This window comes from Coptis chinensis, chromosome 8 (assembly GCF_015680905.1).
Source record: "Coptis chinensis isolate HL-2020 chromosome 8, ASM1568090v1, whole genome shotgun sequence".
In the NCBI taxonomy this organism is placed as follows: Eukaryota; Viridiplantae; Streptophyta; class Magnoliopsida; order Ranunculales; family Ranunculaceae; genus Coptis; species Coptis chinensis.
This window is the reverse complement of record NC_141463.1, coordinates 28,389,031-28,401,905: the sequence shown is the minus strand read 5'-3', so window position 1 is coordinate 28,401,905 and position 12,875 is coordinate 28,389,031. Positions and strand designations below refer to the sequence as shown.

Here is a 12,875-nt window from a genome sequence, read left to right as displayed (position 1 = left end):
AACACATTATGAGCAAGAACAAAACCATACATATCAAGTTTATGAGCTTTTTTTTAATAAACAGCAAGCACAGTCATTTAGTTGGCTTTTTTAATAGAAGTTGTAAATTCTTATGAAAAAAACCAAAACAAAGAATTCACTTCCTTAAAAATGAAAGTATAAAAAAACTATGGGACCTGAATCAAAAGAAACCAAAAAGGCTAAGGGCCACTAATCCTCATTCCACTAGTTTTATTGCAAAAGGGTTCACATCATTCGACTGAATCTCCATATAGATATAGTAATAAACACATGCTAATCCCTATGAAATGTTTCACAAGTACAATTAACACCAACAGCCTTTTGCATTTTAATAAAGCAATTTATCTGGTAATATATCTAATTGTTCTAGTATAATAATGGTGGCTCAAGAGAAAGGTGGTTGTCATATTTAACCTATATAGGACGAGATGCTAGCTGTTTTCCCTTGCTGTGTCTCTAGTTTCTCTTCCACCTGCAATAAATAATAAGGCAGTTCATAAGCACTAGATCATCTCCAGTGAACCTTAAGTATTATGTAGCTTCAATTAATGTAGCTAATAGAATTATTGAGTAATATAGGTAGATAAAAGGTATTATAACCTAGTGTATCAGTATAATATGTTACTTGATTAGAGTAGCAGACTATCCATTATAATTTGACATCCAAGGGCTAAGAGGTGAATTTTGTCCTTCAAAACCTTAACAGTTACCAGTTGCAACCTTAGGGGATAAGACTATCAAGAATCTTAACTTCCTCAGCTAAATATTAAGAAGTTCCTACCATCTTACTATTAAAGTAATGAGTAAAAAACACAGACAAGAAGAGAGAGATACTTGTTTAAGCTTGTCAGAAGCAGAAGTACAAGTACATCCGAATACATGAAAGTGCAAAAGAAAGAAAAATAGAAGAAAACTTACTTCTTCCATTTCCTTTTTCTGTGACGCCTTTGAATCTGATCTCCATGCAATATAAAGCAGCCTCAACCCAAAGAATGCATAAAGAACTGTAGTGTAAACCAAGGTAAGATAAATAAGTAAATAACAGATAATATATTTAGTGAAGATGGGTACACATGCCAACAGCCATAGGCTACCCATCCTGTCTCAAGAAATACTTACACCAAAGGACTAAGGCAATTATTTGAACATTATAGTTACATTGATGTACTTGCATGAAACATGTAAATCTAAAGTACTCAACTTGGGAAGGTTTCCCGTAAAACAAGAGTGGGGTGTGGATGATCATGCATACCATTTCCTTAAAACTGATGGGTATTACACACACAGACCAAAAGCTGAACTAAACTTGTCCAGTGTCATTACATACTAGACTGGAGTTTCACGTACTCGTGTTTTATAGAAACACATTGCATACATTTACATCCCATACACAATTATGTAGTAAAAGCACGCATGTACGTGGTACAGAGTAAACACATATACTGGTTGATTTACAGCCAGACACTAACTAACATAAGTTTACAAGATGCTAATCTCAATTAGTTTACAGAATATACAGCAGAAGCATTACCCAGTACAAGTACTAACACACGTCTACTGAATGAGACATTTGTGAACCAATGAGTAAAAGAAACTCCAACAACAAGAAGCTTAAAATGACATGGAATTTTAATAAGAGTAAGCCTATAGAGAAAAATTATTTTTAGTATAAAGATAAATTGTTACCTGTAGCAGCACTATTTGTGTGTTTCCTTGATATCAAATTTGGCACAATTATACCAAGTCCAGTGGATAGTATCTTTTTCACAAGAACAAAAAGTCTAAACGTGAAATTCTCTCAAATCAGTGGAAGGAATCCTAGACCACAAAAATCTTACCATCATCACAACTAATGCGGAAAGGGCACCAGATAGTACGTTTGACTTGGGATGGCGCATTGCCATCAGTGCCGCAATTATAAATGTCTCATCTCCTATCTAGCATTAAATAAAATATATATCAGGGCAAGCTATAAAACAGCCTAAATGTGCTGGAGGCTTGTCATCTCCCCTAAATCTTTTCCACAACTGTGAATTAAAACATAGTGAGAAAGAAAGTAATGAGGGTAGAATTGTGAGTAAAAAGAAATGGGAACCTGAATGAGATTGAGCGAAGTTGACTCTCCGTCGTAATAGTCATTTCTATCCATGTACAGGACCTGATTTATTATGAAATACAAGAGAGTAGGCATTACAGAGATGGAAATATATTTTATAACATAAGAATAAGCAGTATAGGGATCTCTAGCTTTTGGTTCCTGCATGATCAGCCTGATGCAGCCCTCCATTTGATCTCTATATGGATCTCGAGCATCCACAACATACGTAACTGGTACTCCATGTACGTGCAATGAAGAATATCATCACCTATAATTTCTATAAGGATTAGGAGCTCGTCCACTAAAGCAAAACACACTAGAACTAATAAGACAAACCTACCTCATCAGGTTTGGAGAAACTATGCAGTTCTTCCTCAGTCAAGTCAAAAAAAAAAAAAAGAGGTCAAATCAGAAAATGTAACTGGGACTAGGGCTTATACTCACCTAGCTATAAGTTTAACACTAGTTTCTACCACCAGAAAATGAAGATTGGACTACTCACCTATAAGTTTAGTTTTTACCAGAACTATTTACTGACATAAACATGGGGAAAGAAATCATAAAACCAAAAGTCCACAGCAACACAACATGGGAACCACCAAAACACGAATAGTCTAAATTAAATGTTGAGGCAAGTTCTAAGACTAGCCAAAAGAAGATCTAAAGTAGTGCTGGCTTTGGATGTGTTAGCATTTAAAATGAAGCAAACATCATTTGTGTGTTTAAAACATTCCAGGTTACAACTACTGTACGTACATAGAACTTTAGTATAAAAGCAACCAACCCCATGTCAAGTATAAACTAACCTACGTACAATTTAGAACTTTAACACCAATCCAACCACTACATCCACGTAACAAAATGAACTACCGATAAGGCAATGTAACTATCAACCCAAACATTTACCCAGTAGAATATCTCATAATGTAACTATCAACCCATAACTTATAGTACAGCCACACAAAAATTTAAGGAACAACGAGACTGAATTTTATCTATTCTAAAGATTAAAAAGTACACTCAAAGGTCTAGACACAATCTAGTGATATTTTTCCTATTCTAAAGATTAACAAGTACACACTCAAAGGTCCGGACCACGGTCTAGTGATATTTTTCATAGTTCATAGAAGTGAGGGAACACTTGATTACAACTACAACAAGGTGAAACAAATTCCACCAAACAAATGGCACAAACATTCCATTAATGTATTTATTAACTTAAAGGTTTGTATACAATACATGGTAAAGAAAAAAAAGTTCAAATCCTACTTCTGTGCAAAAATGGTAAAGAAAAGAGGTTGAGCTGTATAAGTCAGGAGCAGATTTAGTAGCAACTATGGAACATAGAACTTTGGAAGTAAGATCTAATTACTTTAATTGACAACACTTAATCAAGGAAAATTTTCCAGTAAAATGGCCCATAATAACAAATTTTCCACTAACAAAAGCTATGTTTTACTAAAAGGGGGAAACAAAGGAACATCGTAACAGAGGGGGAAAACAAAGGAACATCAAAACAACACCATTTGGGAAAGAATCAAAACCATCTACAATCAAACAATTACAAATGAGAAGAATACGAACCTGAAAAATTAAAGTATCAAACTTTTTCCTCTAGTAGAAATTTCAGCATCTAACCTGATAAATTAATTAAGAGCCAAAAATGAGAAAAGCTTGTTTTGAGAGGAGAGAAAAAAAAAGACAATGAAGGTGGTCGCCGCATATTTGCTTGCATTGTTGGGTGGAAACAACAAACCTTCTGCTGATCACATCAAGACTATTCTTGCCTCTGTTGGGGCTGATGTTGATGATGATAAGATTGAGTTTCTCCTATCGCAAGTCAAGGGCAAGTACATAACAGAGGTGATTGCATCTGGAAGGGAAAAGTTGGCTTCAGTTCCTCTTGGTGGTGGTGGCGCTGATGTTGCTGTAGCTGCCTCTGGTGGTGGTGGTGCCACAACACCTGCTGCTGCTGAATCAAAGAAAGAAGAGAAGGTTGAAGAGGCAGAGGCATCTGACGATGACATGGGCTTTGGTCTCTTTGATTGAGGGGTTTGTGACCACACATCCTTTGTAGAAGTTGGAGATGCTGGTGAAATGTTGGTGTTCACTGTCTGCTGGGTAGATCTGCTTTTCATGTTTTTAGGAAGTTATTGAGTTTTAAACTTTTTTGTAGAAAGGAGTTTGATAGGATGAATTTGAAATATCCTTGGTGTACTCAAAGTATGTTGACTTATTCAAATTAAGAGCCAAAGATAATTAAGGCAACCTGAAATTTTTTGAAGCTCAACCCAAAAGTCGAAGCTTTGAAGGAAACCTAAAACCAAAATTAGGCATTGCAATACACCCACAATTTGAAGCTTCTCAAGCGAAAAAAGAGATAGAAAAAAAAACTTACTCACCGCAAAAAGAGAGAGAGAAATAAAGCGTGGTCAATTTTGTTGCTTTGGTGGTTGGAGCAAAAGTTTGATAAAAGAAAGTGTTTAGGGTTTTTCAATTTTTAGTTTTTTGTTTGAGCGCCAAAAAATGAAAATACCCCGCTCTTAAGAATGCCCAAGAGCAACACCATTCTAGTCACAATAAAGGATATACCAAATACCCCTTTTAGATTGGTACAAATACCCCTTGTAACAACGAAGAAGGCGCGGTAAATTATAAGCTGTAACATTAGCAGCGAAAGTGGCGTCCTAATTGATAAAGTCCCAATAAAAAAATTGCATTTATTTTTTTTCTAAAAATTTAATTACACTAGTTGCTATGCACGAGGTGCTGCAATTGATAAATTCAAACTCATAACACGATGAAATTTTAGCATCCCCTAAAGGCGTTGCAATTGGTGACTTGTAGCAATAATTTTTTGGCGTTGCAAAAGAGTGCGCTGCAAAAAACCCCTTTTGTTGTAGTCCTAGATTACTATGTTTATTATTTATATATATATATATATATATATATATATATATATATATATATATATATATATATATATATATATATATATATTTACTTTTATAAGGAAAAACAATAAGAAATAAGGACATAATTCACCCCATAGAGAAACATGACTCAAAAATCCGAGAAAAGATGCAAGAGTGGAAAACGTGAATTATGTTAAACGTGGACTTAGGATCCGGTACTTACATCCACACACTCCATAGGGAGAGCTCGGCTACCTTAATGGTGCACTCACTAATATCTGGAAATGAAAGGAATGCACCAAACACCAAAATTGAGTCGTTTATAGTCAGATACTCGAGATTTTATCTAAACATATGTATGAACATGCAATTTATCATATATCAACAACCGAAATAGTTGTGGATCATTCCATAAATAAATATCACAGAAAACATATCCAAACACAATCAAGCACCAAGATTTCCTATGACTTTAAACCTAGTGAACCGACAAATAAGTCGGATAGACCTATAACGTAACATAGCATGCACCTTCTTTTTCATCTTTGAACGAGAGGGTGTCCTAGTGAATAAGTGTGGAAAAGTGAATGGTTGTGGAAGATATGGTGGATATAGATAAGTTGTAGAAGGAAAGCATGTAAACAATGAGGATGTGGGTTTAGCACAAAACTCATTCATGGTGTAGGTAGGACCTGTCTCAAGTCTAAAAATGAAGGTGTCAAATGGTTTGTCATTTCAAGTATTTGTTTTCTAGGAGGATTTAAAAATTATGAAGCACATGAGAAACAAAAGGATCGAGTGCAAACTCGAGATTCCTTTGAAAAAGGTGGAAGGGGAGTCGAGGTGGATGTTGTGCAAAATAGTTCTTGATAGGGTGAATCATCACCGCACTAAGAAACTCATGAATTCCTCATCTAGATTGGTCATATCCACATTACTATGGTAGTCCTTTATATCTTTGAGAAAGTCATCTATCTCTCGTCCTCATCCATAATATGTGTATCGACTAGTGTAGGGATGAAAATGTTGGAGTCTGAACTTCCAAAGGAAAGAAATTTGGGCATATGATTATCGGGGAGCGTGTTGTTGAAAAATAATCTCGTTTAAGCTCTCGATCATGCTAACCTCTCCATCCATAGGCGAATCGGGTAAATGTGTCTTTGTTTTAAAACATTTACTTCAACAACAAGATGGCCAAAAGACATGGACATCGAACCATCACGCAATTAATGAGCGCGATTGGCGGTTGCCGGAAAGGGCGCCCTAAGATGATCGGGATGAGTCGTTAGCGACTTCTCAGTATCGAGGATGACAAAATCAGCTGGATAGTAGAAATCCTAAACTTTTACCAGCACATTTTCGACCACACCCTTAGGATACTTAATTGACTGATCAGCTAATTGCAACGTCATTTTAGTGGGTTGCATCTCGTCTAGACCTATTTGTCTATACAAATAAAACGGGAGTAAGTTAACACTAGCCCCCAGGTTTAATAACGCGGTCGTCGTATAGGAATCTCCTAAGGTGCATTGTACAGTAGGACTACCAGGGTCCTTGTACTTAACAATTCCATTATGTTCAGATAGAGTTGGGAATTGTTATGTTAAAAATGCGTCTTTTGGTATATTGGTCTTACGCTTAGTAGTACACAACTCCTTAAGAAACTTAGCATGGTGTAGTAGCTTTTTAATAGCTTCGAGGAAGGGAAGGTTTATAGTTAGATTCTTGAAAACGTCCCTAATCTCCTCATAATTAGTATCCCTAGTTAACACGGCTAATTTTTGTGGAAGCGGTGGTTTCGTCTATATTTAGCAATGGTATCACCGGATGTTTAACCGTGGGCTTTCGTTTCTTAGGTTGTGTTGTAACCGGTACCTCTACGGTGGTAGGCTCTTAGGTTTCTATTTCAGTATCTAGTTAAATAGCAGGTGTAGGGGCTACTGGTGGAGTAACTATAGGCATAGTTACTTTGTTATTAACCACTCTGCCAGAACGGAGAGTGGTGATGGCCTTTAGCTCACCTACATTTCCATATTCATTACTAGTATTATCGGTTACCTCAAAGGCTGTGTTTGTTGTTTTAGGATTAGGTATTTCGTGACCTGGAAACACACCTTTGGGTTGGGCTTTATCTTGAGCTAACTGTTGGGTTAAATTATTAACGGATTGTAGAAGCTGTTGGTTAGATTGAGCCATGGTTTGGAAAAGTTTTTAGCTCACTTGTATGAAGGTGTCAAGATGATCCGGTTGTGTGGGTGTAGTAGTCACGGGTGGTGTGATTGGAACTATTTCACGTGAATTATTTATGGGTGGATTTTGATAATTATTATTTACCAGAACGATACCTCTGTTAGCATTATAATTATTATAACTACCTTGACTTTGTGCTTGACCTTGTCGAGGTTGCACTTGGTTGTTATAATTATTAAAATTACCCGACGACTGTCGCCCTTGTCGTGGTGGAGCTTGGTTAAAACTGTGCGTTGGCCTAACATATTGATTATTGTACCCTGGAGGTGTGACGTGTTGGTTATTTCTCCAACCGAAGTTGGGATTTGTCTCCAAAGGGCGTTAGGTTAACTATTAATGGAACAAGCGTGTTCATAGGCTATAGGACAGTGGGAGTCGGGATGCTCAGGACTCTAACAGAAACTACATGGATTTGAATTTACATTCATGACGGGGATATGCTTTTATTGAACAGAAATGGCCTCTACCTTTTTAGTGAGTGATTCGATTAGAGTTTAAGCTCGGGATCGTGTTTAATTTCAAACATACCGGCGGCCTTAACTGTATTAGAAGAACTAGCGAGCGGTGGATATCTTCACTACCCCCAGTTGTTATTTCGCTTAGTTTGATCCTCTAAAAATTTATAAGCCTCCGAGGCTTCTTTACTTAAGAAACTACCCCCATTCATTATGTCAAAGACTTCTTTATGGTGGTGTAGAAGTCCTTTGAAAAAGGCATGAACTAACGTGTCTTTCGCTAGGTTATGATGTGGACACTCTATAAGGAGATCGGTGAAACGATTCCAAGCCTCTGAAAATGATTAATGAGGATTTTGTCGAAAGAAATGAATCTTGGAAAGCATCTCATCCGTCTTTAGGGGTGGGTAAAAATGTTCCATAAACAGCTGAACAAGTTTAGCCCACGAGTCCACGTAATTAGGCTTTGGGCGTTAACCAAGACGCCGCCTTATCGGCTAAGGTGAAAGGGAATACCCTCAGTTTAATTTGTTCCGCACCAATCGTAGGATGGTGGAATGTTGTTAGGACTTGTTCAATCCTATGCATGTGCTGATAAGGTTTTTCATGGTCTAAACCATGAAAAACGGGTAACAAATTAAAAATATTTGGGGGGATTCGGAAATCCCCCATTGGGTCTGCTAGAACGTTGCAAGATTTGGGGCTATCGCTCAAGGTTTTGTAGAAGTCAGAGAGAGGAGTCTCTCCTTCTTCAGACATTATATCAGGTGGTGTGTGTGAAATAGTAGCTAGAGGTGTAGTGGGTTGTATACTAGATAGACTTGTTTGTTGACATTGTCGTGTAATTACGTTCGGTGTTTTTGTTCGACCAGGCCTTAATCTCATACAAGGCTAAGACCAAACTTAGCTAAACACGTCAACACTCCAAACAATCCTGATATACTAGTATAAACCTCTAACAGGAGATGCGAGGTGTGGAAGAAAGGAATACCTGATTGCGTCCTTGCTTCACTTATGAATAACGTCTTGTTTACGCGTGTTCAGTGTATACAACAAGTTAGAACACTGAAAAACTTGAAAAATCGAATTTCGAATCAAACCTGTGGAAATCCGCAAAATTCAGCTCGAGGCGCTGGGTGTGCTCACTTTGGGCGATAAATGTGCTTTTTAGTGTAAACTTCGAAGTTACAGTGTTTGAGCACGGTCGCCTTTCGGTTTGAAGCTGGTCGCTTCGGCTTCCGATAACTTTTTAGCTTGAATGCACGCCTTTTTTTTTTTTTTTTTTTTTTTTCGAGGAAGTTTAATGCTGAAAAAAGACAACCACGTTAGAATCGAACAAGGGTGGGTGGGTGAAATGGGACTTTAAGAAGAGTACTTATACTACGAAAACAATGCGAAAGTGAAACTAAGATGGCAGCGGCGCCATTTGGTAAAATCATAAAAAGATAAAGTTTACCTACGAAATGAACGATAAAACTCAAAACATAAGTAAAGTAAAACTTAGTTACGTGTCTAAATTTATCAAAGATTGTTCTACTCTCGATCTATTGAACAGATATAGTGGAGTAGGAAGTTCGTTCCACTCCTAGTCCCTTCCATCTTTGTGTTTTCTAGTCTAATTACTTTACTCTAAGTCTAATGAGAGATTTACGAAATGATAACTAGACTACGATGCAACTACCCACAAAATGCAACTAGTCGACTATTTAAACAACTATGGGAATGCTACGTCAATTCTATGATAAGGAGTTAGAGGGGGGTTGATTCCACCTTAGCTCAACTTAATCCACTAACGATTTAATCGTCAGTATCTGAATTGAATCGCCATGAGAACAACTGGGTTATTCCTAATCCCTAATTACACATGGCATTTCTACCAATTCATAACTAGCATGTGAACGATTACACCTATTCTCATGGTGAACTAATCATTTATAGAGTGGAAAGGAAATTATGACTATTCAACATTAACACGAATCAAGCCTTCATCAAGGCTTCGCAACCCCCTCTAATGGAGGTTTAGCCGAGAATCATCACGCTATCATTCCCAATCAAATTCGAACAAGACATGATATAAAGATTTGAACTTTACTTGTTTAAACTAAATTCAAAACTACTCATGCAATAATTGAATTAAACTAATAATGACAAATAAGTAAATCTAAGGATTTAAGCTAATAAATAAATGAAAATGAAACTAGATTACCAAGAACACTATTTTATTAACCTAATGAATAATAAAACAATGATTCAAATACTAAATTAATAATCTACTTTGTTCTAAAGTAATTAATTAAACATGAAACTAGATCTAAAATAAGATATGAAAAACTAATTAATTAACTAATTGAAATTCTAAAACTAATTAATGGAGGCTAACTAATCCAATTTTTAATCTAGGTCTAACTATCTACCATTAACAAAGAGTCAAGCTCTTGTTTTTATACTTTCAGATCCAAAAATCGTGAATGGGCTTGGAGCCATGTTTTGGGCCAGAGAATCAGGCCCAAAACCCAATTCTTTCAGTCCAAAAAGGCCTCTTCAACTGCAGTTGGCTTTGATAGACTTTTCGTTCACGTGTGCTCCTTTGATTGGGCCAAGGCTTGGACCATTGGAAAGCTATTTCCGAGCCGGTCGTTTTGACATAAGGTAGACCCAATTCCGAGGTCTGAGTCCAAAGATACGGCCTTCGAAAGTTCTGCTGACTTTGTGTGTTTTTCGCGCTGCGTTGACTTTGACTTTTAGCTTTGACCGGGCTTTAGAAGGGCTTTGTCTTCTTGAATCTTGGCCTTTAATCACAGAACTCCTTAGCAACCAACCATTGCTCCTTTATCTCATCAAAGTGGCACATTTATGCACATAATTGACTTTGAAGCCTGAAACGCATAAAAATACATAATCAGTATTAACTCTTAATTATTACTCACATAATTGGTCTAAAAGTATGACTGTTACAGGGTTAAAACTACAGTTTTGGGCTCTTATCAGTGGCCCCTGCATTTTTTAGTCCGAATGGCATGACCTGATAATAGTACATGCCATCCTCTGTCGTGAAACTTCCGTGCTTGTGGTCTTCCTCATGCAATGGGATCTGGTTATAGCAAAATGACCCATCTGTGAAAGATAATAGTTCATGTCCAGCCATCACATCTACCAATTTGTCAATCCGCAGTATAGGGTAACTGTCTTTCGGACATGCGTGGTTTATATCTGTGAAGTTGATACATATTCTCCATGACCCATTCTTCTTATGTACTAGGATAATATTAGAGATCCAAGTGAGGAAATTGATCTCTTTGACAAAATTAGTTGCCTTTAGTTTTTCAACTTCGGCTTTTACCGCTTTGGACCTATCAACACCTATCCTTCTTGGTTTCTGCTTGACTACTAATGCATCACTGCGGACATTGAGTTAGTGGCATGCCACGTGGGGATCAATTCCTGGCATTTCTTTGAATGACCAAACAAACACGTCTGTGTGTTCTCGAAGAAAACATACTAGAGCCTGACGCTTTTCTGAACTCAACAAGGTGCCGATGAAAGTGGTTTTTGGCGAGCTGCCTCCCACAATTTCCACTTCCTCTAACGGCTCCAGTGAGGGGGGACCCTCTCTCTCTCTTGGGACTAGATCCGGAAGAGGGGGGGGGGTCCAACTGTAATTACTATTTGGCGGGTTGCCCCACCTCTATTGGTTCAAAAGGGAGTGGGGACTGCTTTATTGCCATAGCATAGCATGCTTTGGCAGCTACCTGATCCCCTTTGATTGTCTTAATTTTCTAGTTAAGCAGGAACTTCAGACATTGGTGATAGGTGCTAGGAACAGCTCGGAGTCTGTGCAGCCAAGTCTTGCCCAAGATAATGTGATAAGGTGTATTAGCTTTTACCACAACAAAGTTTATGATGAGAGTTACTGGACCAGTAGCTATGGATAGTTGGATCTCCCCAACTATTAGAGCTTTGTCTCCACTGAATCCATATAGGTTGGAGTTGGTGGCAACCATCTCAGAATCTGGAATCCGCAGCTTCTTGAATGCATCTTAGTATAGCATATCTGTTGAACTGCCTGGATAAACCAATATGCGATGTAAATTATAATCTCCAAAAATGAGTGTCAGAACAAGTGCATCTTCATGTGGGCTTTGAACAAGTGTATCTTCATGTGGGCTTTGGATGTTACAATAGTCAGCCTCAGTGAAGAGGATAAGCGGATCTTTGTGGGGTACCGCGTTGACCTGTGCACCCGTAGTCAGTTCATTATTCATGATCCTCATTTGCTTAGCGATGCGCATTTGATATCGCACGCCCTTTTCAGCGACCTGCCTACTTCGTTTGCTTGCCTTTTTGGAAATCATATTTAGCTGGAAGTAGCCATTGAGCGGTCTAATTCCTTGGGGATCCTGAACTGACGTGCTGATCTCCTCAGGCTATACTGCGTTCGCCTGTTCATGTGTTACAAACTATTTCAAATATCCCCTTTCAATCAGATCCTGTAGTTCATTTTTTAGGGTCATGCATGCTCTGGTGCTGTGACTCTTACTCTTATGGAACTTGCAGTAGGCCCGTTGGTCTCTGGTATCCAAGGAGCCTGGCTTAAGCGGAGCTGGCCATTTGAGGTAATTCTGATTCTTGATCTAGTCCAGGACTTCATCTAGCATTTTGTTTAAAGGGGTAAAGTTTCTGTCCATCAAGGGAAGATCTTCTTCAGCTCCTTCCAATCGTGGTTTCTTCTGTGGTTTTCCATCTGCGCTACTGGTTACATTCTGGTACTGTCCTCTGGGAATCCGTCCCTTTGATGGGGATTCAGCCTTTTGGCGGCCACGATTACGGTCTCTTTTCAGCTTTAGAAGGGAAAAGTTACCTTCTTGAGGGGCCATAGGAGCTGTCCAACTAGCTTTTTTTGCTTCATGACGTCTATCAGGACATCCTCCTCCCACCCCGCATGAGTTTCAACCCTATCTAGGAGTTTCTTTAAATCACGAGGCGGTTTCCTAGAGAGGGATCTGAATAAGGTGTTGTTTTCATCCAACCCTTGTTTGAAAGCTATTATGGCAGTTTGTTCGTTGCAAGACTCTATATGAATTGAAATTTCCATGAATCGTTGCATTTAGGACCCCAATGCTTCTCCGTCCTTTTTCT

The 12,875-nt window shown here is 38.0% G+C and overlaps 1 protein-coding gene and 1 pseudogene across 1 annotated transcript; one reads left to right on the top strand and one right to left on the bottom strand.

The window, feature by feature from the left end:
- Positions 1-220: 220 nt before the first annotated feature.
- Positions 221-2,308, bottom strand: LOC147480928 (GDT1-like protein 4). Its single transcript, XM_086578784.1, has 5 exons — positions 2,117-2,308; positions 1,860-1,958; positions 1,708-1,780; positions 940-1,025; positions 221-493 (listed from the first exon to the last, which is right to left on the bottom strand). The coding sequence occupies exons 1-5, from the start codon at positions 2,306-2,308 to the stop codon at positions 431-433; spliced, it is 513 nt and encodes a 170-aa protein (XP_086434910.1). The 3' UTR covers positions 221-430.
- A 1,494-nt stretch (positions 2,309-3,802) lies between these two features.
- On the top strand, positions 3,803-4,347 carry LOC147480927 (large ribosomal subunit protein P2B pseudogene; annotated as a pseudogene).
- Positions 4,348-12,875: the final 8,528 nt, after the last annotated feature.

Coding starts and splice junctions, on each gene's coding strand:
- LOC147480928 (XM_086578784.1), bottom strand. CDS start 2,308: ATGGAGGGCTGCATCAGGCTGATCATGCAGGAACCAAAAGCTAGAGAT. Junction 1,026..1,707: donor CACAAATAGTGCTGCTACAG/GTAACAATTTAT, acceptor TTTACACTACAG/TTCTTTATGCATTCTTTGGG. Junction 494..939: donor AGAAAAAGGAAATGGAAGAA/GTAAGTTTTCTT, acceptor TATTTATTGCAG/GTGGAAGAGAAACTAGAGAC.